The sequence below is a fragment of the Phalacrocorax aristotelis genome, chromosome 15 (assembly GCF_949628215.1).
Source record: "Phalacrocorax aristotelis chromosome 15, bGulAri2.1, whole genome shotgun sequence".
Taxonomy (NCBI): domain Eukaryota; kingdom Metazoa; phylum Chordata; class Aves; order Suliformes; family Phalacrocoracidae; genus Phalacrocorax; species Phalacrocorax aristotelis.
In genome coordinates, this window is record NC_134290.1 from 4,242,369 (window position 1) to 4,269,433 (window position 27,065).

General features: G+C 53.6%; 1 protein-coding gene across 1 annotated transcript in view; it reads right to left on the reverse strand.

Annotated features, from left to right (window-relative positions):
* Window positions 1–27,065, reverse strand: part of KSR2 (kinase suppressor of ras 2) — an 83,441-nt gene that overhangs the window by 32,087 nt on the left and 24,289 nt on the right. Inside the window, exons 5-11 of the mRNA XM_075110729.1 lie at window positions 18,574–18,755; window positions 8,991–9,060; window positions 8,229–8,312; window positions 5,751–5,818; window positions 5,478–5,576; window positions 4,062–4,180; window positions 278–446 (exon numbers count right to left, since the gene is read on the reverse strand). Coding sequence (XP_074966830.1) covers window positions 278–446; window positions 4,062–4,180; window positions 5,478–5,576; window positions 5,751–5,818; window positions 8,229–8,312; window positions 8,991–9,060; window positions 18,574–18,755 — 791 coding nt within the window. The remainder of the gene's footprint in view (window positions 1–277; window positions 447–4,061; window positions 4,181–5,477; window positions 5,577–5,750; window positions 5,819–8,228; window positions 8,313–8,990; window positions 9,061–18,573; window positions 18,756–27,065) is intronic.

The window sequence follows — 27,065 nt, forward strand, 5'->3', positions numbered from 1 at the left end:
TTGGAGCTTTTCAAGACCTAACTGGATCAAGCCTGGAGCTCTGACCCTGCTTCTAGCAGGAGATTGCACTGGAGACTCCCAAGCTCCCTCCCAACCTGAATTATCCTAAACTCGTCTTTGTTGCTCATTTCTGCTTCCAACTTTTCCCCATCCCAGTGTAAGTCCAGGCAGGAAAGCAGATGGAGCAGATCCTTACCCAGAGGACACCCCGGGGTATGAGCCCCTCTCACCGGGCAGATGTGAAGGTGGGGAGCCCATGGGGAACCCAACACAATACCTGGCAAGTTGAACTGCTTCTGCTGGCGTGGGCACTGCGGGGAGGGGTGCAGGGGGGACGGGGGCGTCGCGCTGGGCGGCAGTGGTGGGGCCGGCGAGGAGGGTGTGGAGGAGGTTGTGGAGGAGGGGTTGCTGCTGGAGTCCGGCTGGTAGGGTACCGGGATGTGGTCCTGTGGAACACGGGGAAGGAGAGAAGAAGAGAGGAGCCAGTGAGAGCAGTGCCAATCAGTGCCACCCCAAGGTGCTCCAGTGCAGAGGACCCCGGGTGACATGTGAGACCTACACAAGTCATCGCAGTCCCTTGTTTCCAGAAGCCCTAGAAAACAATCAGAGCCCCAGCCTCACCTTTTTCAAAGCCATTTGTGTTCACAGATTGCACCAAGGCCATTTCACACCAGAAACGGGGCTCCTCTCCCACCCCCTCCATGCTATGCACCCACAGCTGAGGGCTCCCCAAATCCTGCTGGCTTTGCAAAGTCACGGCCATCAAGCCTGGAGTCGAGGGCTGCATCCCTGGGGCTCAGTCCTTAGACAAGCAAGGATCGGGCAGCTTCTGCTGACCTCCTTTGAGCCAAAATCTGTGCCTTGCTTGGAGCAGGGGGTTGAGCTGAGGCAGATTCGAAAGGATCAGCCAACGCATCCCAAGACATCCCCTGCCCATCATTGACCCTTCCTAATCAAGGCAAGGACAACAGCTTCGAGTGTACCTCTCCAGGACACACTGCGATGGGTAAGGAAAGGCCATCTGGGAGCAAACAGGGATGAGAACCTGCCTGGACAAGGAAAACTGAGGCCAGAATTTCCCACCTTGCTCGTGACCTTGCTCCCCAACTTGGAGACACTTAACAGGGTCTGACCTTCAGCAGCACTCATCACTCCCACCTCCAGACACATGCACTCATGGCAAGATCCCTCCAAGGTTAGAAAATCTGCATGAGCCTGCCCCAGCAGGTAATTTTGTCCAAATTGATTAATTTTTAAATGAGCTGGGCTTTCCAGAAAACCCACATACATTTTATAGAGACCATCCTGACATAACACAACAATCTTATCTAGGTAAACTATTTTTTAAACCAACACTGAAGGCCACTAACAATAAGATTTCAATGGTATTTGCAGAGAACAGGGTATTTCTAAAGAAATGCTTCTAGAAACAAAGTAAGAAGGAGCCCCTGTTGCTTAAAGCACATTTCTAGAGGAAACTTTAACCAGAATGGGAGTCCTCAGGTCAAAGCCAAATATATATATATATCCACATACACACACACTGTGCATCATCATGCTCTGGTTAGAGAAAGGCTAGGAAGGGTGAAAAGGACTGCACAGCAGAGGCAGAAGGAGAAACAGGGCTGATGTCCTTCACACCCAAAGCGTTTATCAGTGAGGTGAGTCACTTCCCCAGTGCCTCTAATAAAACAAAACAAATCACTGGAAGGACGGGCACTAGAAAGAAAAAACACATCTCTCTTTCTTTTGAATAGTTGTAATCGTTCTCCAGCCTCAAAAAGGCATTTGTACCACCCCATAACAATAACAACAGAGCAGATCATTGCACTAAGAATCTCCTAAGAGGTTTAGGTTTAAAAACTGCATCCAAGAGAGCATCATCTGGTACACAGCCTTTGCTGAGACCCAGCAGATGCTGAGATCCAGGAGGAGCTGGGGGTCCTGCCAGGGCTTTGGGAAGCCAGGGTTTTGATGACCTGTGATTTCCCTCGCTTCGAGCACTTCCAGCCTGCAGATAGATACCTCCCCCTACACTACCTCTGGCCGCTGGCAAGAAATTTTCCACTGAATGCAACAGGCTTTAAATGTCATCAAAAATAACCCCGTTGCCGTTTTATTGCTATTAATGCAGGGCAGAAGCAAGCAAGCCAGGCACACTGTCAGGTCAAATTCCGGGCTTGTTTTATTTGTTACAACAAATTTGTTATTTACAGAGGTTTCAGGTGGTAGCAGAGACATCAAAACACCCCAAATTCAGCTTAGACCTGGAGACTGAGAGGCCGCAATGGAGCAGCACTGGTGGGACACAGGCTATTTTGAAAGTGCTGATCCAGTTTTATTTTTAAAAGAAATCCCCTCAGCGGATGCACCCCACACTGGGAAACCCAAAGGGTTCCGTTCGCAGCGCGGCTCACCCTACCTCAACACCAAGCTCACCCTTGCTCCGCTCCTTAAATTAGAATCACAGAATCATGAAGGTTGGAAAAGGCCTCTAAGATCATCAAGTCCAACCCCCAACCCAACACCCCCAGGCCTCCTAAGCCACGTCCCCAAGTGCCATGACTGCACGTTTTTTGAACGCACTCAGGGACGGTGACTCCCCCACCTCTCTGGGCAGCCTGTGCGTGACCACTCTTGCAGTAAAGTCATTGTTCCCAATATCCAGTCTAAACCTCCCCTGACGCAGCTTGAGGCCGTTCCCTCTCGTCCCATCGCTGGTGACTTGGGAGCAGAGACCAGCCCCCCCCTCGCTCCAGCCCCTCTCAGGCAGCTGCAGAGAGCGAGAAGGGCTCCCCTCAGCCCCCTCTTCTCCAGGCTAAACCCCCCCAGCCCCCTCAGCCGCCCCCCAGCACACTTGTGCTCCAGACCCTGCCCCAGCCCCGCTGCCCTTCTCTGGACACGCTCCAGCCCCTCCAGGCCCTTCTTGTCCCGAGGGGCCCAAACCTGAGCCCAGCATTCGAGGTGGGGCCTCCCCAGGGCCGAGCACAGGGGCCCCATCCCTGCCCGGCTCCTGCTGGCCACCCCAGTGCTGACACAAGCCCGGGGGCTGGTGGCCTCCTTGGCCACCCGGGCACTGCTGGCTCATGCCCAGCCGGCTGTCAGCCAGCACCCCCAGGGCCTTCTCCGCCGGGCACTTCCCAGCCCCTCTGCCCCAGGCCTGGAGCGTTGCCTGGGGTTGGTGTGACCCAAGGGCAGGACCCGGCACTTGGCCTTGTTAAACTGACCTCAGCCCATCGATCCAGCCCATCCAGATCCCTCTGCCGAGCTTTCCTACCCTCAAGCAGATCAACACTCCCACCCAGTTTGGTGTCATCCGCAGATTTACTGGGGCCACATTTAGTCCCCTCATCCAGATCATTGATAAAGATATTAAACAAGACTGGCCCAACACTGAGCCCTGGGGAACCCCGCTTGTGACCAGCCGCCAGCTGGATTTAGCTCCGTTCACCACAATTCTCTGGGCTCAGCCATCCAGCCAACTTTTTACCCGACAATTAGCTGGGTAAATTAGCACCGATCCATGGCATTATGTTTTTTAATTGGCTCCTAGCCATGCACTGAGAGACATGAATCAGGATGATGGCTGCGGATGTGCCTGGAGACCTATGGAGCCACCTGCAAGGCTTCGTCCTGGCAGACGGCTGAGGGGCTTGGAGATGCCCCATGCTGGTGACAACCCACCAGTCCCCTCCTGCTCCATAAGCAATGTTGGGGCACAGCACCTTTTGCTCTTAAATTCCTTCTTCTAGAAATTACTCTCCAAGCTGTGCTCCCACCCAGCAAACAGGATTCATGCTATGGGGAAGAACGTGCCCTGGGAAAGCTGCTCCACTTTGTGCAAGGAGCATCCCCACTGCAAGAGCTAAGGCAAACAGGGTGGCTCAAGAGACCCTACTCAGGTGGCATCTGACACCCTCTTCTGCAAGAAGAGCAGCCACACAAAAAGAACCAGGAAAAGCCACTGTATTTTGGCAATGCAGGTCGGTCCCCTCTGGCAGGAGGTGGGCACGCAGGAGGTGGGCATGAAGGGGGTGTTGAGGGCTGGGGGAACAGCTCACCTTGTTGAGTTTGTTGGTTTTGGGAAGCGTCTGGCTGACGTGCAGGTCTGAATACCTGGGGGGTTTCCGCAAGGGGTTGTTGATATCGCAGGGCACTGACTCTGTCCGGACTAACCTTGCTGGATTAAGAAGGGAGAGAGGGGAAGAGGGGATGGAGAGGAGGGGGAGACAGATGGAGAGACATCAAAGCTTCGAAGGAGCACTTGGAGGACACCCTGCACTTGCAAACTGCTCTTGAACTGCTCTTCAAAGCAATCCCCCATGGCATCTCCAGCCGCTCGGCTTCTGCTCCAGAATGGCAGCCAGCCTTCAGGCTCCCCCCTGTGCCCAGGCTACAGCCAAACCCCACCCCCGGACATGGGCAGCTTAAAGCCCCCCGCAGTGGGTTGTGAACTGCACCCTTCTCCCCCCACTGAGGGGGTGCAATGTGGGGAGGCTCAGCAGCCACCGTGGCCACCCCACAAGCCAGGGGGTCAGCCGTCATCAGGAGGAGGCACCATCCCCCTTCCTTGTTGCAGCTTTTCAGGGCAGGGGGAAGGAACCAGCTCAGAGCACCCTGCTCTTGGTGGAGAGATTTCTGGGGAAGGAAAGCCAGCCTGCAGCCCAGGGTACTTGGGAACTGGCCAGCTGCAGGGCAAGGCATGTAAAAGCTTTTGGGGGGGCTATTTCACTGACGCTGAGGCCCCCCCAAAGCTACACTACTCCTTGCTCCTATGCTAAAACACATAGCAGGCAACTCCAGCTCTCGCAACATCACAAACGGCAGCCATAAATCTCAATTTCTGCTCATCCCAGGAGCCCACCTGCCCCCAGCAGCATGGGATGCTGCTTTCCCTGCCTCCTGGTCAGGGTTTGCAGCAGCTCGGAGCATGTTGGAGGGCCTTCAGCCCCTTCCACCCAAATTTGCTGCAAGCAAGGGCATAGGGACTGGAGTGGAGGCTGCAAAATTACCTGCCTCCGAGCCACAGCATTGCCACTTGCCTTGCAAGGTGCCACCAGCGCAATGCATTCCCCCGTGATTAAACCAATGAGCATAGTTTTGGTGGTATTTAACACAGAGTAACGGCCTTAAGAGCTCAAGATTCAAGGCAATGGTAATTGGAAGCGTTTCCCTTAGGCGGTCGCAGTCCTCTGGCCATTAGGGAGCACTCGGCCACAATCTGGAAGAAAAGAGGTGGGAAGCGATGCCCGTCGTCTTGCTGCAAAGTTCTCCCTCCTCTGTGGATTTTAGGACGGGCTTTCCCATAGGAGAGCGGGATAAGGCAGCTCCGAAAACACCACGAGCATCCGCAGGGGCACGGCCGTGTCCCCGTGGCAGGGACCCCCATGCACCGACAGCGCCGCGGGAGATTTCGGGTGCACGCGTCCGCCCTAAGCTCTCGACGGTAGCAAAAGGCTAAAACCTGTTGCACTTACCCCGTGCGGTGGGGAATCTGAAAAGAAAAGGAGGCAGGGGAAGGGTGGGTGGAAGTGGTTTGCAATGCAAATCTGCCTCGCCCCGAACGACTCGTCTCCCTACAAGCGGAAAAAACGGTGGGTAAAATTTTCACAGAGCGCCCAAGCGGTTCGGGAGCCTCCGTCCCGCCGGCCGTCAGCGAGGGTCGGGCTCCCGAATCGCCCGGGGGGCTTTTGAAAGTTTTACCTGGTGGCAACATCCATGGAGGCAGAAGGGGGAAGAAAGGCCCTTACCTCCGCGGTGGATGATCAGCAGGTGACACGGAGGGGCCTCTTTGGTGCATTTGTTGTGGCACTTGAGCCTAGCAGGGAACAGAGAAAACGGTGTGAGAAGCGAGGATGAAGGGAATGTGGAGCATCACGGTACAGCCAAAGGCATGCAGCTGGGAGCAGGGAGCATCGCTGCAGACTGGGGACCCTTTCCTCACCCAGAAAGATGACTCGATGTAATATTCTAGTTGTGCACAGCCTCTGGGTGCTCGCTGCCTGAACGGTCCCACGGCAAACCCTCCCAAATCCCTGCAATCCTGCAGCTTGCGCTCGGGAAGGCCCGCGATTCCCAAGCCGCTGCCTGGGCACAGGGATAAGAGTGGTATGGGATACACGTCGTCAGAGCATCAGGGCTGTTGGCTGGGAGGACGCAGGGGCTGCACGCCCTTGGCAAGCAAGAGCCATGGTGGGTGCATCTGCCCCAATGGAGGGGGCGCAGCCCTGCCTGGGGGAGCTGCCCAGCTCCCCTCTATCTCCACCAGCTGCAGGGGATCAGGTGCCCGCCAGCCAGCTCCAGAATGCCCAAAATTGTCATTTCTGCCAGCCTTGGCTGAAATAAAAGGAGCAAAGACCCACACTCAGGGGAAAGCCATTTCTCCTTACCGCCATCCAGTGCTAACGCTGCTTTATGCTTAATTAAATTCAGGAGCAGCAGAGGGGAAGGAAGTGGCTGCCCCAGCCCCCTTTGGCTCCTGATGAATCTCTGCCATTGTGCCCTCCCCTCCTAGCTTTACTACCAGGGCATTTAACAAAAATAATGAGAGCATTTATGGCTGCGTTGAATATTCTGCAGAGCTTTGCGTAGTTTCACAGAGCCAGGAGTCTATGGAGGGCTTCACCCCCGAGTCATGCATATAGGCATAAGCAGGCTCCCACTGCCCTGAAAAGTTCCTGTTCATTCTTAATTAGGGATGGAAGCGAGTCCCTGGCTCATGCTCTGCCACAGCAGCCCTGGCAGAGTGGGGACAGTCACAGGGGGAAAGGCAAAGAGGAGGAAAGGGTTTAAAAAAACAAGGGCAAAGGATGAAAAAAAAGACAGCAGCTACAAGTCAATGAGCTGGGTAATGAAAATTCAGGAGCTGTGCGTGTTAGCTTTTATTACAAAGCCATTCCTAGAGGGAAAGGCAGAGATTAATTCAGTATTTGAGGCTTCAGGGGGCTTGGGGTCTGTTTGTTTGTTTTACCTGCTTGTTCCCCTCCTGTTTCTGGGGATAGCAGCACCGGGGCTGAGTGGCTACAGCAAAGCCAGCAGACCTAAATACTTTGCGTTCACCCTAACTTTTTACAACCAGCAAATTTATTTGCTCTTTTCTGAGCAACTACAGCCAGCAGGACCAACAGAGAGTCAGAGCTGCAGCATGGCAGGGGCAGGTCCCAGCATCCCTTCTGCGGCACAGGGACCAGCCCCAGGGCAGGCACAGCAGGCAGGGCTTGCAGGCAGCAAAGCCTCCAGTTGCTAGAGCATTGAATGCAGTAGGGACCACCACTTTAAAATATATATATTTGATAACATCACTTCCAGAAAACCACCACCAACTGCAGAGTAACCAGGCATTTCTTGTCCAGGTTTAAATCCCAGTTCGCTAACTCATCAGCATTTAATCAATGGCAACAGCAATTTTTATCACTTCATAGCTCCAGCTAACTCAGTTACCTGCAGATGACGGGTGTATTCCCAGCACCCAGCCCTAGAAAAGGCAATTGTGTCTCCAGAAGCAGCTTTACTAAGTGCTGACAGCTGCACAATACTGTGTAAGAGATGAGCTACCCTGGATTTAAAGCAATATAAGTGGCCCCAGCCTCTGCCCTGCTATCTTTTTCTAGTCGTGCCCAATTTTACAGCCAGCACAGCCCCTCTCCTTTGCATCACAGGTTAATTGTGGTTTGGAGTGGGTTTGCTCTTCAGTGCCACAACACTGCCAGGTGTTTCCTGGCCACAAGACTTTTGCTGATGCAAAAAACAGACACAGCCCAAGGCTGTGGGCAAAACCCATCCGACGCGCAGAGCTACCCTGCAGGGAGGTGATGCTCTCATGTGAGTCGCTCTCACCCCGCTGGCGCAGTACATCCATCCCACCATCTCCTGCAGATAATTCCACATGTAACCCTATAATGTGGGCATCTAAAGCCAGGCCAAGGACGGCAGTGAGCTGGGATGCTGTCAGGATCTGACTCAGAACCCTGGTGCAAGCAGAGCTGAGGTCTGGTGGGCAGCATCCGCCCCAAGGACACTAATCCTACCCCCAGCATGCAGACCCGACCTCAGCCCCATTTTGGGGTGTTCTTCACCCAATTTCATGTCTCATTAAAGCTTCCTGCAAGGATGAGCTGGTGAGAGGCTGGTTGGTCTCCCTGTGCCCAAGGCCCTGCAGCAGCAACACCCTCATTATCCCCCTCACAACATTAATGAGTGACACAAACAGCTCCAGTGCCACAACGTACTTGCAGTTTTTGCATTTTAAGCCAAACAACATTCCTTTCCCACAGACGGTGCAGGTCTGAGACATCCAATACTTGGTGGAAAACCTGTGGAGAGAAACACAGAGGGTGGCTGGGGGGAGATGGAGCTGTGCTGCCCCACCCACGCTCCTGCAGAAACATCGCCTGAGCCACGCTTATCTACCAAGCCCCAGTTTATCCTTTCCTTTCGGCCTTCAAATACAGCTGCAGGTGTCAAGCTATCTTCCTAGGGATGCCAAAACACAAGTCTGAGGCCCCCTTTGTTATGCAGAAGGGCACAGCCTGCTCCAAAGGGGTCCAAGCCAGCCAGGATGGGCATTAGCCACCGGCTCACTGTGGCTCCCGAGCTTTGCCCACCCCAGGCTGTGGCCAGAGTCCCCAAAACACCTCCCTGCCCTGGGGACCCAAGTTGCCAGACTGTCAGAGAAGCAGCTGCCTCACTGAGACTATTTCTAGTGCTTCCCCTTCTTGCGGTAGGTATGGAAAGACAATAATCCGGAGATGGGAAAATTGCTGAAGGTTGGCATGGTCATGGATTATACACAGGTTTTATTGATAGCAGCTCAAGCCTTATCTAAACCAAATCTGAACTGAAATGGAATTTAAACGGGCTTCTAGGAGAGCACAGCACAGTGTGGGAAACAGGGGGAACAGCCCTGAGCCACCTGCCCCGGACCAGAGATGGAAAAGGAGATGCTCAGCCCCAGGCATTAGGGGGGATTCTCTGTGGCAGGCTTGGCATACCTGTGTTTTATCGAGTTTCCTAGATCTCGGCGGGGGATCTGCGGGGACCAGCGAGGCACTGACAGTGTATCTGTGGGGAGAGGACAAACAGGGAAAATTATCAGGTAATAAAGGTGAGAACAAGGGTTCAAGCTTTTGGGGAGGGGAGCAATGGATGCACACAAAAAAGAGGGTTTGCCTGATATTTCCCCTTAGAGATGTCCTAGTGGGCTCCCTCTCTGGAAAGGAAGCGGCCTCCTCTGGCTTTATGCTTGGGTCTGTAGGGAACCTGGGTCTCTTGTCCCCCCAAAACAGCCCCCAGCACCCAGCTTGGGCCAGGGAGAGAGGCAGGAGGTGACACACCTGCTCCATGGGTGCTGCACCCATCTGCACACAGAGTGGGATTGCAAAGCTACCGGAGCTACATCATGATGTCCAAACAAGAAAGGGAAAACAAAGCCAAAACAGCAACAGCATAATTTATTAATAAGTCATGATGTCTTGCGGTTGCAGCTGAACAAAAAGCCAAGTGTCAGCCACTTGAAAGGCAATTTAACTCGTATTCAAACAGAAAGGCAAAGTAAAAAGCAGCCTTGGTGCTCTCCTTCTAAGGGAAAGGGAGGGAAAAAGAGTAACGGGACCTTGGCTGGTAAGGAAAAAGAAGTAAGTTCATTAGTGCCAGCTACAGCGGGCAGGTAATCAGCAGCACAGCCGTGCCAGTGCTGTGCTTGGACTCCACATCCCCCTTCAGCCTCAGCAAGGGCAGAGACCCTCCTCCTCCTCCTGCCATCTGCCCCAGCCACGGGAGAGGTCCTGCCCTGCAGGATGCTCAGCCCTAGCAAGGGGATCTGTGCCTTGGATTCAAAGGCCAGATCTTCAATAAGGGATTTGAGAGGTTTCCTGGGCATAAGCAACCTGCCTCAGCACCACGCGAGCCGAGCCACGGCACGGAGCCGAGCAGCAGACCCCAGCTGCGGGCCCGGCCATTTGCTCAGTACGCCTGTAAATCCCTCACTAAACACACTTTCGATATTATCCCTCCAACCAGGGAGAAACACTGTTTGCTTTAATATCCCATTTTAATATAGCAGGCGGCAGGGTGTTTTAATTGCGCTCTCTTTCTGAAGGTTACATTTACATGCCGCTTCCTGTGCAAGGCGCTGTTAAAAGTCTTGGGAGCATCCTAAAATGCATCCATCTCCAGTACCTCCCACCAGCAGCTGCTCTGACTCCTTCTCTTACTCTGCTGTCTCGGTCCCGATCACTCCTTGGGCAGAGCTGGCAATTAAGATGGTGAAGGACTACGAAGTCAATTAAGGTTATTGCTGCCCCAGCCCCAGGTTGGCTGTTTAACACCAACAGCAGGCAATATTTTTGACCCATGGTTCCCCCCAGCGCTTAAGACAACCCACCCTGGGCTCCTGGACCAGCATCCATCCCACTACTCCAATACCTGCAACGTCCCAGGGATGTCCACAAGCCCCCAGGATGATGCTCTAAAGAGAGGGCCACTACACGCATGAGCACTATTCCTCCCTAAACATCATTTTCTCACCAGTAAATCACATTACACAAATCAGTTCTCCCTCTGCCTCAACACCAGTCCTTGGTGAACTAAACGCACAGGCAAGAACAGCTCCTCTCCCAGAATTAAATTACAACCTCCGCTTTATCAGCCACAATTTATTTCCACTAACTTTCAACTGGCCTCAATTAAAACCTGCCATCCTGGGGGGGGGGGAGAGGTGACGTAGGCAAAGACGGCTGAGACTTTTAATTACTTTCTAAATGCGCTCACTGCAAAAAGGTATTAAAATGTATCGGGGATTTTAACCTCCTAACAAAAATGAGACCTACGTGATTCACGGCTAATTACGTTCATTAGAGGGAGTGATACATGAAGGATCGCGGCATTTAACAATAGACCTGCTGTTTGCAGGAGGAAAAACAAGCAAAGCGGGGCAGGAGGAGGCGCCCCACTGCTGTGGGGAACCACCCCACGGTTTGGGCGGGTTTGAAGTTAATTAGTGATTCTTCCCTTTAACCTGTGCATATGAGATGTTCACCCAGAGGAAAAGCTGTTTCTCCCTGCCATTAAATCAGGGTGATACCCAAAGGGAAGGTGGAGATGCAGCAGCCTCCCCCCGGCACAGGATGAATATTCTTATCAAAAACCCAAAATTGCCACAATTGGAGGTAATTGCAAGAAAGAAAGCCCTCATGGCCACAGGAGTGTGTCTCACCGCAGCGGGGGGCGGGGGGGTGTGTGTCACGCTTTCTCATGGGGAGTCCGATATGAAGTGTCAGATCTGAAGGGCTGCGGCTGCTCCGACGGCACCAGGATAAGTTGACCCTCGCGAGCTTTGAAGCGTGACAGCCGGCTGCCGGCCTCCCTCCATCCTTCTGCTTCTGACAGCTCGCCGCCCCACGCTAACGACCCCAAGCTGACCCGCAACGATTGATGTCTCCTGACCTCCCCTGCCCGCGTGTCAGTCATTACTTATACATTTATCACCAGCTACCTCATCCATGGCTTGAAAATCAGAGCTCTTTTAGCCATAATTCCCATCACACAAGTGTGTCAGGGCAGTTTCAGGATTTTTTTTTCCCCCCTTTCCTCAGATGGTATTTAATGGGCACAGGTGTAATTTTCCGGGGAAGGATGCAGCCGGTACCCACCGAGCAACCCAACAGGGACTCCCCAGCTGAGCACCGCCCCTTTCCTGCCTCCCCCATCCCTGGCTCCCCAGTGCCACCCAGCACATCAGTCCTCACAGAGCGGCATGGACCCCGCAGCAGGGCACCCAATGCTGGAGGATGTCACCCTCCACCCAAACACCACAAAACCTCTGTGTTTCCTTTGCTGCAGCATCCTGCCGACAAAGGTCGCGGCTCCTGCTCCGTGCGGCACAGATTATCCTTGAGTCAACAGCCCGCGCTTGACGGGGATCAGATGTGCCGGGAGGAAAACAGGAAAGGGGGGAAACTGCCTGGGCAGAGGGTGACAGCCGCCTCCGGCGCGCCTCTGACAGCCAACATGGGAGAAGAGCCCTGCTGCCCAGCTCCCCAGCAGTGACAGGCAGCTGTGACAGCCACCACTGGTCCCTGAGTGGCACCCGTGCACCTCGGAGGTGACGGGGACCGGGATGCTGCCTCAGCCGTGACACCCTCCTCACCCCCACTGCCATCCTGACAGCTCCCTGGCGCCTTTTGGCTGCCGGTGCGAATGTTTCTCCCCAGCTTCCTGGCCAGGAGGCAGGATGCCTGGGCATCTTCTGCATAGAGAAGAGCAGCCAGAGCTCCCCTATTTCATTTACTTTGGGTTTCCACCCTCCTTGGGGGCAGATCAGGAGGCCAGTGATGCCCTCAGCAAGTCCCAACACCCTCACCAGATACACCAGGAGCATCACCTGGGGCTGGCAGCCCTGCCAAACCACAGCAATGGGGGATGATATCCACCTTACTCATCTCCTGGCAGCTTTCTGGATGCCCAGGGAATTGCTGTGAATGCATTATCCATCATGGTGACAGCCCGATAAACAAACCCTCCTCCTCCTACTACAACAAACAGCACCGGGTGATGGTCACATTATGAATGGGATGGATAAAATTGATGGAAGTGAACTTGGAAAGCATCCCAGGATGAATCACCGTGAAGCTGAGGAATGGCCAGCAGACTTTGCACTTGTCTGTGGACGTCCTAGAGACCCACATCTACCCTGGGCAGCCACTGAAACACTCCCAGCCCCAGCCCTGGGGTGGTTGAGTCCCCTGGTGACATTACAGGGAGACACTGGGGTGCAGCCTCCTCCCAAAACAGTTCAACAACCACCTGGAAGACAACAGCACATCCAGCATCAGGCATATCTCTACCACTCCAGCCCCAGGCAGAAATCGCAGCCCGGGGACCATATCATGATGGTGTTGGGGGATGCTGGCAGAGGTTACTGCCCACATAGTCCCAACCAGGGAGCCGAGCACATTGGCGGGCTGTTCCACAGCAAAGGGTGCACCCAGGGGAGCAAAGTCCCTCCACAAGACAACTCAGTCCTCACTCTTGCTGGTTTTAGGGCCAAAATAGGATGGGAGAGATGCCCAAAGAGCTCAGCTGCAGCAGTAAAGGAGCTGCAGCGATGCTCAGAACAGCCAGCAACCAGCAGCTTTCCCCCTGCAATATAAAATCCATGCAGAATTCAGGGTAAAAAGGGGGTCGACCCGCCCCCTGTTAGGGCACATAACAAATATTCTGCAATCACAGCCAGGTCCAAACCCAGCAATGTCCCCACAGTGTTCCTGCTGCAGGTGGAAGGATGATCCGGCGAGTCAAAATAAAACCTCAGTGCTTGCCAAGGGGATCATCCAAAGCAGATGAAGAAGGCAGAGCTATTCTTATAGCATCCATCTAGTAAGAAAACAGAGTCACTTTATAATCCCAGCCATTCCTCTTTGCAGCGTGACAATCCTACTTACACAGCCGAAATGTCATGTTCAGTCGCTTCGCTAGCTTAAATACTTGCATTGTGATTTTTCCCCCCAATTCACAGCCTTGCAGGGTCAATTAGGCTTACCCAAAGGTGTCTTCTGCTCCACACAGCGCTGCCAGGGTAGGAAACCCTCCGGTGCCTCACGAGTGCTGGAGCAGTCTGATGGCAAGGCAGCCAGCTGTGGCCAGATGTGGGCTGCAGGGAGCTCCCAGCTGGGCTGCAAATACAGCTGGGGAGTGCTCATACCATGGCTTGTACTGGCAGCAGGGCAGGTTCAGGAAGGAAAAAAATACTGATGGTCACAAAGAAATTATGCCCACTTGGGAAGTCACCTTCTGAAGGCGGTTTGGGCTGTAAGAGAAGTCTCTGCCCTACGAAACCACACCCAGCATCAGGGACAGGATGCCTGCAGAGAAAGGCCACGGTCTGAATGGCACTGGCGGCTCACACAACCGTCCCATGACACCCTCACGGCACGGGCATCATGCTCTTGGGTCCTGCCTGGCTCTTTCCAGGAGAAAGGCTGGGTTTAGGGCTCCTGGATTCCCAGCCCAGGGCTTGACCCACTGGACATTATCTTGAACCTCTGTCAGCCATGCCTACCCAATGCCAGCCCTTCTGAGAGCTCTTTCACAGATGCTCAGGGGCTGAGGAAGTGCAAGGAGCTCTGGTGGCATCTCAGCTCTTGCTTCTTGTTTGGCCATCACTGGCTGACCACCCAAGCCGCAGGTAGGCACAGCTAGGCTGCTCACCAGGGCAGAAAGTCAGTGACATAAACTGCAAAGTCCTTGGTCACAAAACCAAGAGGCAGAGCCAGGACCGGGATCCAGAAGTGGCCCACCAGGGACATGGCCAGAGCAGCACCAAAGCCAACTGGATGCAACAGAGCTGATGATAGGACTGGGCTGATGCACCCAGCTGGGAGCCGAGGAGAGGGGAGGTGGGCATATCTAGAGACGGCATTAAAACAACCATGATCAACTCTTGAGGGACAAGACAAGGGCTTTGAGGGGTCATTGCTCATAACTCCACGTACCAGGGGATGCTCCATGGCTCTTGTCTTGCTCTCAGACCAAAAAGTGAGCCTCTCCACTATGTGCTGCAGGAAGGTGTTCAGCAATGTCCCTGCATTAAGAAGCCTCACACAGAGCTTCAGTTTATGGGCCACCAAGGACAGATGATGGGTTTTTCTCTCCTGGTACACACAGGGTCTTGGGCTGGGTTGCGTTGGCTGCTCTTTTTCTTCTGCAGGGCTGGACACCAGCTGGAGGAATGGCAGCAGTGAGACGTTCCCCACACAGCCATGTGCCTGGGTGCTCATTTTCCTGTCCTAGCACAGCAAAGTCACACGCAGCTTTTTCTGTCCTTCCTTCCACCCCCTTTTTGTTTTAAATAGTCCAGGATGGAAACAACATTGCTGGCCCATCCTGGAGACCATTGAGCAGGTGACCTGATCTGGATGCACACGGTGACAGTGCTCCGGCTGGCCTTGCCGCAGGGACAGGACAGGCAGAGGGCACAGCGCAGGGGCAATGCCAGCCACCTCCAGGACACACAGATAAAGGAGACACAAACAGGACCAACTAGACATAAGCCTTTACAATAAAAAGAAGATCCAACTTGATGTCTGGGTGCTTGTAGGTGTTGAGTACTAAATCCTATTTCAAAGTAACAACACGTCTCTGGCAGTCACTTGTTCACCAGGAGTGATCAGTGCACCAAGAGAGGGTCCTGGATGGAGCCAGACAAATCATCTCTGTCCCTCAGCCTTAGGGCTGGGCTATTTCAAGGCCAAGCTAAAGTTCAAGTGCACCCCAAAGGTTTTCACTTCCCCCTTTCTGCTCCCCCTCCAAGGGCTGCTAAGGAAAGATTTCAATTCAAAACCAAAATTCACAGGGATCCTGGCCCTGCCTGAAGGGGATTTTGCCCCTCCAGCAAGATTTGTGCTGCAGGAGAAAGAGGTTCCTTCTGCAGCTCGCTTCCAGCGAGAGAGAGCATCCAAACCCACATCCGATCAGGACCAGAGATGATTCAGATGGGATCACGCTCCTGCCACAAGCAGCAAGATGTGCTGGCTGTTGAAAAGAGATCACTGAGAGACAGACAGGGAGAGAGGGATCTCACCAAGGGCTCACCAGGCTCCTCTCACGCATCTCAATTGACAACATTTTTTTGATTCAATGCTTAGGGAAGTAATTCCACATCAATCCAGAGCACACCAGGCACTGCTGTGCTGATCCCACAGGAGGAAAAGGGAAAAGGCATTTACCTCTTTAAAAGCTTAGGTACCCATGGTCATAGGGATGGGATATTGTAGAGAACTCGGCTGCCAACCCGCAACTGTGCCTCAAGGATGGGGATGGGGACAGGGAGGTCCTTGGGATGTGGGGTGGGCCTGGTGCACCGGCTCACACCTGTGGTGAACCCCATGGAGCTCATCCAGCAGCACATGGGAACCCTGTTGCGCTTGAAAGGAAATGAGATAGCAGCAGCCCGGGAGATAGGGCGAGGTGTGACCCCCAAACCATGACCAGTGCTTCTCATAGGACCTACAAGCCCTGGTACTTTGAACCAGCAAGAACAGCAGCAAGATGAGAACAGGAGACCTGAGCACAGGCAAAGCACCATGTGCTGGAGCTGGGGGAAGCCGCCCAGGCCCCACAACAGCAACACTGGGCATGGGGAAAGATGCAGAGATATCTACTCCTCCCCACAAATAAACACGCCTCTGCACCGCTTGGCATAACTCATCTCCCTGCAAGGTAACGAACCCTGGCATCAAGCTCCATTAAACCCCATCTCTCTTCCTGCAGGGCCACGCTCAGCACCTGGCTGCCACGCGCAGGATGCGGCCGCTCTTCCCACAGGGTCGCAAACAGGAAAGCAAATGTGGAAGCAGACAGAAACCGGGGATGCAGCTCGAGTACAAGGCCACTGGTACAGAGTGATGCAGAAACACAAGAGAGAGAGAAAAACTACAATGTAGTGGGGGTTTTTTGCCTTGCACCAAAATTTCTCCACAGGTCCCCAGCAGCAAGGGTCACTGAGTGCACGGACACTGATCCTGCAAGCACCACATGGTTTTGCTGATGCTAAAACCTCTCAGCAGGGATCAACTGGCTGGTGCAACCAAGCTCCTCTCCACAGCTCACATCTAGCCCAGAAAACAAACATTCACAGCAGCCAAGAAAGTTGAAGGGCTGAGGGAAATGAGAAGAGACACCTCTCCAGCAGTGTTAGTCACTTGATAGCCCATCACTTCTCATTGCATCATGTTCCTGCAATGCCACATTATATCAGGTTATCACACCATGGGACGTAATCCAACGCTGATGCGTGAGGAAACCTAATGCAACAAGACACCGGGGGGGTTAGCCAAGAAGGGGTTTTATTTCTTGGTTTCTGGTCTGCTAGCCCCCATCGTTCTGGGCTGCAAGTTGAACTCAGCTGATGCTGGGGGGGAAATAGCAATGCAGAAATACCCCTTGCTCTGGGCAAATCAGCTGGCTGTGCCAGGGAGAGTCAGGTAGCTGGACATCTCTAGGAATAACATCGCCTGGCTGTAGAGCGCCTGTCAGGTCTCCCTGTCCCCAAAGCCAAAGAAAGGGGAGAAAAAGGATGCCAGAAATGGCTCAAAGATCCTTCAATAATGCCAAACAGCAGCTGAGAGAGAGAAAGGAAGAGAGAGGAAGAGAGAGGAAGAGAGAGGAAGAGAGAGGAAGAGAGAGGAAGAGAGAGGAAGAGAGAGGAAGAGAGAGGAAGAGAGAGGAAGAGAGAGGAAGAGAGAGGAAGAGAGAGGAAGAGAGAGGAAGAGAGAGGAAGAGAGAGGAAGAGAGAGGAAGAGAGAGAGAAATCATGAGGTTTTTGCCTTGCAGAGGGCTGAGAGGGCATGGCTGTGGGGATGCAAGCAGGGAGAAGGAGCTGCTCCACCAGACTGGCACCCAGCACCTGAAAACCAGCGCTCAGGGAGGCCAGTGAAGCCATCCTGGTGCTGCTTCCTGCCCCGGTGGGAAGTATAACAAGGAGGAAAACCTGCCAGTGCTCGGGTGCTGGGTGGGCAGGAAGGGGTGTTACCTGAGAACCCCTTCTTCAGCCAAGAGCAAAGCAGTAAGAACAACTGGAAGAACCCAAACCAAGCCAGAAAGACCACATTTTGGGAAAGCAAACAACGGAGAGGTCTGGGGAGGGGAGAGTGGCAGAAAACCAGCCTGGATATGGAGCTGGAGGAAGTTTTTAGCTGAACAACAAGATACAAGGGGAGCTCACCCTCCCCACAACAGCTCTTGACACACAAATCACTCCCAGCAGCTGCCACATGTTTTGTGGGAGGGCTTTGTTTGGGCTGAGCACCACGCCTGGCTTGTAAAAGCTTCAGTTCCTGCAGAATTCATTGGGGCACCAGTCCGAGACAGGGAAAAAAGGGTCAGGCTGTTTCTCCCTGGCCAGCAGCACCGCCCTGGGGGAGGTCATTGACCCAAATCCACCCATCAAGTCCCGCCACCAGCACCTCCTGGAAGAGGGCAAACCGCCCCAGGCAGACCCACAGGCAGGACTGGGGCCAGCTGCTGGGATCAAGCTCTGTGGTGTTTGCACCAGACCTGCCTGCCTTGGGGCCAGCTTCACCCAAGACTCTGCATCAGCTCAAAACCCTGCAAGCAAAGAGGTCTGGAAAGCAGCCTCCTTACACGAAGGTAAAACCACAGCTGGATTTACAAAGGAACCCTTGGAAAAGTCACTCTCAAGTGACAGCGAGCCAGCGGCACCAACTCAGCACAGAAAGGCTCATGGCTTTTCCAAATGACAGCACCTGTGTTATTGTGATAGGGAGCATATCTGTTTGCATAAATCAATATTCAATATGACAGTGGTTTTGTATATATACAGACATATGTAATCAAGTTTCCAGGCTTGTATTTGTTCAGAAGCACCCACATATCTCTAAGCACTGATGCGAGACACCTGCACCAGGGCTGTGCTCACTGCACAGCACTCGACCAACAACCTCCAGACCTTCGATGCACAGGCGGACACCCCGAGTTTCCCACAGTCACGTCCTTTGCTTGGCATCAGCCATCCCCCACCCCATGGAAGGGGGACCTGAGGGGGCCACTTGGACTTACTTGCTGAGAAGGTGGCTTCAGTGTGGACAGGAGGGGTGGAGGGGAGGAAAGGCGGGTACCCCACAAAGAAGGAGCGCAGGGAGCGCTCGGAGAGGAGCGGGGAGCGCTGTGCAGGGATGTTCTCGCAGCTTCCCACGCTGTTGTGGATCTTGAGGTTCAAGGGCTTATTCTTCTTCTTGACTCTGGAAGGAAAAAGGAGAGAAAAGTGAAGGGCAAGAAATCACAGGGAGGTTGGCTTACAGGTGGGGAGGAGGGAGTGATGCACCGAGGGACTGGTGGCACCTGTAGGATGGCTGCTTACACGGGGGGATGCTGCGCCACCCTGTGACCTTATGTGTTAATTAGACTCATCTCCCTACAAGAACTTTCAATCCCTCCCCATCATCAAAAAAAGGCAATTTTCATTATGGAACACATTGCATTTGAGAGCCCTTCCTCCTGGAAAACCTGGCTGAAAAGGGTCAGTTGGTCCAAAAGCCCCATTAACCCCAGCCTTGCTGGCCTTATAGCAACCCTGAAACCACCTACTGCCCGCCAGTCCTCCATGGGACCACATCACCCCTCAGTGCCCCAATCTGAGAGATTTCCAACACAAAACCACCCATGTGGGCCTCGCTGATGGTTAAAAGGCATGTCTGCAGTAACACCTGAGTCCTTGAACACCTTTGCACAAGTCCCCAGGCAACTGCCTTGTCCCATTTGGGGCCAGGACAGCTGGATGTGCTGCTGTGCCCATCATGGCTCCTCGTTACACCAGCTCAGAGGCTGCCAGCAGAGGGTAAGGCTTGGGCTCCAAGGCAGCCGCCACACAGAGCTCATCCACATCCCAAAACACCAGCCGTTACTACCAGCCCTGCTTCGAACGGCGGAAACCAAGGCATGGCGGGATTACAGAGCAGATTCAGACTGCTTGCTTCAGCACTTGCAGTGCTGCCAAGCTCAAGACATGCTGCTGCCTGTGCATCACGGCAGCACTGGTCCTGGCTCCTTCCCACCAAGAGCGAGGCACTGGCGCCCGGACCACTGGCACTCTGCAGCACTCAGCACCCGCTCCGATTTTAATGACATTTAATGTCACCTATATCCATTTTAGGGCCCAAGCAGGGGAACTGAGTACAACCAAGGGGTGGACTGCAGCAGAGCATGTCACCCAAGGCTAATGCTAGGATCAGCCTCAACAGAAACCTGGGGAACAGCTCACCGTGGCACAGGACTGTGGCGCGGACAACCCTAAGCACTCGGAAATGTTCATCAGAAATGAAAGGCTGCAGAGCAGCGGGGTACAAGACACCCACCCCTCCCATATCAGCCCATTTTCCCACCTGCCTTGTGCTGTGACAGGGACCAGCCATCACTCTGGTGGCTCGGATGGGCCCAAAGCAGCACACAAACCTGAAAGATTTGCAACGCAGACTGTCACCAACAGCTCGCAGGGACCAGGCTGCAGGTTTCTGGCACTGCTAAGCCTTGCTGGCTCAGCTGCTCCCACCCTGGGCACATTGCAATAATGCAAGGTAGAGAGGACCATCATGTGCCCTGCCCCAAAGCAGTCTCAGGGTAAGGCAGCTCAGCCCTTTTGGAGATTTGGAGGATCTGGGGCAGAGATTGCCATCCAAGCTTGGAGCGGGCAGCGCGACAGCTCACAGTCATCGAGGACGAGCTGTCCTCCCAGCAGTGCAGCTTGTGCATGGCTAGAGAGGGTTTTCTCATAGGTGGCACGGTTAGCATCATTACACAACTCAGTTAGTCTTTAATTCAACCTGTTGCCTTCAGTTCCTGGTTATATTGTTAGAATTAGGCGAAAAAACAATGTGGGAGCGGAGAGGGAGGCAAGAGAATCACAGCATCTCTGCAACAGCAGCAGCTGAGCCCGTCCTGCCGCAGTCCAGGAGGGAAACCCAGAGCATCCGGCCCCAAAACCAAACCGGAGCTATGCAACGCCATGCAGCACCATGCAACACTGTGAGCCCTGTTACAGCAGAAATCAGGAGGGTATAAACGCTGGCACTGCTCTGTCTCGAAGCTTTCCTCTTTGTGACCAACAGCTGCTTTCCTGCAAACTCCTATACAGTTATTCGCAGGCACCTGGTCCTGCTCCGCTCCCGTCGCTCCAGTAAAGTCAACCAGAGACGCAGCCGAGCTCAGACACCTGGTCCTGCCCACAGGCGAGCCGTCCTCCCCAGGGCCACGCACCTCCCGCCGCCCCAGGCCCCAGCAATGCCCAGGGGCCTCTGACCCTGCCAGTCGATAGGAAATGACCGTGCTGCACTTGCCAGCCCACTTTAGCAGAAGAAAATTAAACCGCCCTCTAATAAGCTAATTGTTTCCTCGCACAGGAAAAGCTGGTGCTGCCGTGAGGGTGGCTGTAATGACTTCTTTGGGTGTGCTGGGCTCAAGGATGGGATGGATGATTGCCTCCAGCCAGGGCCAACAGCAAAACCCTCCTGGCTTGGAGCCCATGGGGGTCCGATACACCGGCAGCCCCATGGGAAATGCCCTGCCAGGGGGGCCTGAGCTGCCCTGAACCTAAACCCCCAGTCCTTAAAGCAAATCTGCAAAGCTCCAAGGTGAGGAGAAGCCTAGTGTCCCCCAGAGCTGGTCCAGCCCCTCTGTTGCCACTAGATCCCAACCCAACCCAGCAGCACAACCACAACATCACCGAAGCCCCCGGCACAGCTCCCCCGGTTCAGGCATGGCCCCAGCTCCCCGCAAGCTTGGTCCCAGCACTCAGCTCAAAGCGCTTCCTGCAACACAGTGATTAGCCACTAATCTCATTTTTTTCCACCCATAAATCAGTTCCAGACCAAATATTTACCGCGAACATCATTTCCTTGCCAAGCAGGGCTGGTGACAGCTCTCATTATTAGGAAGGATGAGTGATTTTGGACAGAGATATTTTTCTCTCTCCCTGTTTCTTCAGAAAAAAAAGAAATAAATTAATAAATACACACAAACACCATGATCCAACTGGGTAACCTGCAAGGGTCAGCTGCCTGTCTCGCTGTGGCCTCGACCCCTTTCCCTGCCCTAAAAGAGGGGGAGCAGGGACCAAAGCCTCCCTGCTAACAAAGAGAGGAGCAGGATGCTGCAGCAGGAGCATCCTCACCCCTGGCAAGTCCCCTGCTGCAGGAGGTTCACAGGGACAGGATATCCTGCTGCAAGGACCCCAACACTGGGGACAGCAGTGTCACAGCTGTTAGGAACCCCCGAGGTGTCCCTGGGGTGCTGGGGAGGCTGACAGCAAACCTGCACCTTCACCTGCCTAGATGTGCACTAGAGCTTGGTGCTTCCCTCCAGGCTTTCAGTCCTTCTCAAACAGGCTGAGGCGGCAGCTTGTCCCTCTGTGGGAGAGCAGCACCAGAGCAGGGTATGGCCACAGAGCCCACAGGGAGCCCGGGAGATGCTGCAGGGCCAGGGCAAACACTGGGTTTGGGTTGCAGAGGACACAGCTCTCCTCTTGCTGGCTTCCCCCTGGTTTTGCCCCCAACTGGGAGCAGGTGTCCCGGCACTGTGCATGGTTGGGTGGTGCACCCAGGGAGCAAACCCACCCTCTGTCCTCCAGCAAAGACAGCGATAACTCCTCCAAAAGCTGGAGAAGGACAAGTCCTGCAAGCAGCAGAGGGCACAAACAATGAGCTGCAAAGACATCCCAAGAGGTGACGTGGTTCCTCTGCTTCTCTGCAAACTCCTCTTGGCTACTCCAAAGCAGCCTCGAGGCCATGACCACCAGCTTGGGGACAAGGCATGCAGGATGCCAGCAGGCCACAGAGCAAACCCCTCCCTGCCATGCAAACCGTGCCCCATTTGGGGCTGCGTGCGCATAAAGAGGGTCAAACACTACCCTTGCTGCACAGGCTTCGGAGCAGGGGTGCAGGATGAGGCCAGTCACAGGCACCGTATAAGGGATTTGCTGCCATGAGAGGGGGGTCACAGCCTGCTTCTCACCAGCCTTCTACATCCACCCGTTTGCATTGCAGCATCCCAGAGTGGAATTGGGATGGTTCCCCTTGGCCTTACACGGGCCACAGGGCAATAACCATTCTCATGGGAAGCATCTCCTTGCCCGTGAGGGCATCCTCTTCAAGGGCTTTGCAGAGGGCTCCAACAGAGGCATTTTTGGGAATGTTGGTTCACAGAATCATAGATTCATTTATGTTGGAAAAGACCGTTAAGATCATCAAGTCCAACCCTTCAGACCACCATGTGCTTCTGCACCACCTGTGCTCGTCTCAGCCCATGGAAGGAGCACCAGGACAAGGACAATACACTACAGCCCCCTCCCCATAACCTACCAAGAGGACACTTGGTGAAACTGAAAGCATTCCAGGCTCTTAGAGGGATGCTGCTTATGGCTGGTGACTGTGCCAGCCCGGTGCAGGATGGGGCCACCACCCTTTGGGAGACATGCAGCCGGAGCTGCACCAGCCCAGCCCCGCTGCAAAAACCTTTCCTCTGCTGTGAGCACTAAGCCACTCCTAAATTAGGCTTTTTACGCTCCAGGGGTGAAAGGTCTCTCGCTTTTCAGGTGGTAAGCAGAGATAAGGACATAAATCCCCCAGGCAGAGGAGGCTATACCTCCTAACCACCACCAGCCTCAACTTCCAATTCCCCAGGGCAGTTTCGGCCATCTCTGGCCAACATTTCCATTTTCCCTCATTTACCCAAGCCAGCATTGCATGACGGGGGAAAAAGCATGTGCTGGAAATGCAACACGGTCGTCTCAGCCTAAACCCCCCAGCACAGCCTGGAGCCCCTGGACCCCCCCAGGCCAGGGGCAGGAGGACTCCCCTCCTCTGTGCCAGGCTTGCTGGGCATTACCCCGCTGCCGGGCTTCCAAACCTGGAGAGGACAGCGGAAGCAAAAAAAGGGGATTTTGATTTTAAAAAACAAGGAAGAACATCAGCTTAATTCAGTTTTCCATAGGGATAAAGCCCTGGGACAGCAGCAGACCCACCTCCCTCCATCCTGGATGGGGGCCAGGCTGGACCTCACTGTTGGGGAACTCAGACAAGCAAGCCCCGGCCGGATCAGAAGGAACAAGCAAAGTCCAGCGCACAATGCAAGCCAGGCTCCCTTCAATGCTGGGGGGAGCTGGCCGCACTAATCCCCACATTAGGCATCGTTTCAGACCTCTCCAGAAGCTGGCAAGTTCTCAGCTGCTTGGCTGGGGTGGAAAAGGCAAGCGCTTCCCCTAAAACATTCCGGTGATTATACAAAACCGCTGATGGAGAAGCAAGCACGGCAGAAGGGAAAGCGCAGCTCAGCTCTGCAAAGCCTTGGGCTGTGGAAAGGGCTATTTAGATGGTGGCGATACCTCCCAGCCCTTGGGAAGGACCATTTTCCTGAAGTCACAGCTGGACAACTACTGAAATGAGACTCCAGCCCGTGCTGGGGGAGGCTGTAAAGCACCAAGCAGGGGGAGTGGAGAGCTAGTTATATACATTATTTTTTTTATTTTGGCTTTAAAGGGTTTGTGGGGAGCGAAGAGGACCACACGCAGGCCATCTCAAGGCTTGAAGCCCTCCAACATCTAGGGGAGACCCTAGGGTGACTACAGTAAGCCACCGTCACCCCAGGGATGGCAGGAAAAGTGCCACCACAGGGACAAGTGCTCTTTTTTTGTCAGGTTTGAATCAGATCCCCAAATCTGAACATCCAAACTATTTTTTTTTTGCCACTCTGTGAGCCTCAGGTCCCCTCTCCACACTCGTCCCAGCCCCATCCCCACTGCAAGAGGCTGCAAAGCCAGGCAGCCCCAGAGGCCCTGCAAGCACCAAGCACCCCTCGCTGCAGGAGTGCCAGGCATCTCACCAGCGAGACAGGGCTGGACCATGTCCCATGCAGCCCTCTGCTCCCCAAACCCTTTTCAAGATCACTGGTTGTCAGCCCTTCCCACATTGCAAGTCCCCCGGCTGCTCCTGGACCTGCAGACCCTCCCCGCATCCCCCTCAGCCTGCTCCACTCCATTACCTCTCACTGCCCCCTAACCTTCCACATGGCCTAGAAGAACCTCATTTTTATCCTTGCCGTGTCCATGCATCTCCCAGGGGGGACACCAGACACAGCACCCCCCCACCCAAGCCCCACGAAACCAGAGTTCACAGGAGCACCAGGGCTCATTGCTGCTGCAGGCTGACATGGATGCTCAGGAAAGCTGGTGCCACTCACTGACAGCAACTCCACGCACAGACAGGTAAGTGCCAACTATTAGGGACATAATTTCATGCAAGAATTTGCTAAATATATGATGATGGTTCTCAAAAAAAAAAGAAAAAAAAAAAAAAAAAAGCCCAGCTAGTTTGAAGTGCTTAATGCAAATCCCTCTAGGTGTCAATCCAGACTGAACGGCTCATCTCCGCCTGCTCCGGGGAATCAGTCAAATGTTTATCACCGGCCTCGGGGAGTGGGGGGGGGGAAAGGACCACAGAGGGTTTCAACAGGCAGTGAAAAACACGAGCAGACATCCAGGACAAAGGGCCCGTCACTCCTTTCAGCCCCAGAGAGGCTCTATGTGCATTGAAGCCCGTCAGGAGGGCAGGGATGACAGGACCTTGGGGCACGAGCCGGGATGTGGGGATGGTATGGATGCGCTAGGGTCTGCAACAGAAGGGTACCCGGTGAGGATGCGCGGAGCTTTGCTGGGCAAAAGCACGAAGCAGCTGGGATGGGGCTGGGTGATTCACAGGGTGGAAGAGTGGGATGCGCTGGGAAAGCACACGCTCGCCAGCAGAAGTTGGTGTATAAGGATGAGCACAGGGGAACATATACTTTACGGGGAGCGGAGAGGCAATGGCCATAGGGCTGCCAGCTCCTTGATGCTCCCAGGGTACAGCTCTGCCCAGGGCTACGGCCGACCCATGGCCATCCCAAAGAGCATCCCAAAGCGGACTCACCAAGCAGTTCCCTGCACCTCGGTGGCATTCATGCCCATTTCTTAAATAAAAGATGGAAATCAAGTAAATAACTCTCTGCTCTATCTGCTCTGCAGGCTTTTGCTGTCACTTGCCATTATTACTGTAAGAAAAAAACCTAAGTTTACATTTAAAATTTAGCTGAAACGAGTGAGTTGACCCTGCAGCTGACTGTGCCAGACTATGTTTTATTCACCGCTTTGCTCCTCTCCAGTGCACTCCAATTTCAACGCAAGCGTTTCTTTTAAAGGAAGGGAAATAGAGGGGGGGAAAAAAAAAAGAAAATCTTCTCATCAGTATTTCAGTTAGCGCTCTGCAAAGGATTAAAGATCGCTGCTGCCTGGCCTGAAGTTCACAGTCTCAGTAAGGATTCAGCCCAGAAGATTTATGGCCTTTTGACTGGCTTAATTGCACAATATTCTGTATTAAATCAGAGGAAGGAGTAGGCAAAGTGCTTTCCTGTCCACACCAGGCAGTCGCCTCCAGCCTGAGCAAGCAGCATCCACATGCAATGACAAAAAAAGAAAAAAAACCAGAAAAAAGGGAAACTCCACAAATTTACTCTTGCATTTTTTTAATGCAAAAAGAGATGCCAGTTCTTCTCCCTTCCTGTTGGGTTCCCGTGATGGCACATGCCTGGCAAAACCCAAATCCTCTCTTCAGAGATTCCCAAAAATACACAAAAATCCAGGCAACTTCCCTGGCCAAGAAGCACGAGCATCCCCAAACCAACAGGCCTGGGAAGCTTGGACAAAAACTACCGTGGTTGCAGCTATCACAGGCAGAAAAGGAGGCACCAGGTCAGCCTTCATGCATGAGAATAAACATACAGCATCCATGCCCGGTGCTGTCGCGCATCCCTCCCCACGCAGCGAGGACAGCACCAGCTGCTTCAGCATTTTCAGAGTTCAAGGAAAACACACAGGTAAGGCCGTGGATTATTTGAACCTGTCTGAATAGATGAAATTTCTTCATTATACACCCAGATCTGAACAAGTGCTATGCAATACTACTTTGATATTTAAAAAAAATAGAGAATATCCACCAGATGTTACATTTATCCTCCTCATTACCGTAAGAGACAACAAACCCCTCCTCCTCCTGCCAGAGGAAAAGCAGATTCTTCATATCAAAGCCTCGACAGTTAAATATTTATCTAAGTGCCTGTCTCTGCTTGCCTGGATGGCTGAATTTTAAGGTTCAAGTCTTACTGATCTATTATTCTCTTTCTGTGGCACAAAGCGTAACTTTTTATTACAGCTGCAAATTATAAAGGTAGGAAATTCTTTGAAGGGACCTCAAGCCAAACAGGTTTATTCCCCCCTCCCGGGACTCATACGCCAACGAGATGGTGCTGCAGGAGGGCAGCAGGAACAAGGCTCAGAGCAGACGCAGGCTGCTGCATGGAAGGAGCTCAAGGAGCTAATTGCCAAGATCCTGCAGCAGGTCCTGTTTCTCATTAAACCCCTTCTGTTTTCTTCACTTCCACTGTTACATTTCTTTGAGGGGCACACAAGGGTGGTGGTGGATGAGCCCCACCAGCTGTGGCCAACCAGCGGTGGTGAGGTTGAGTCTCCTTTT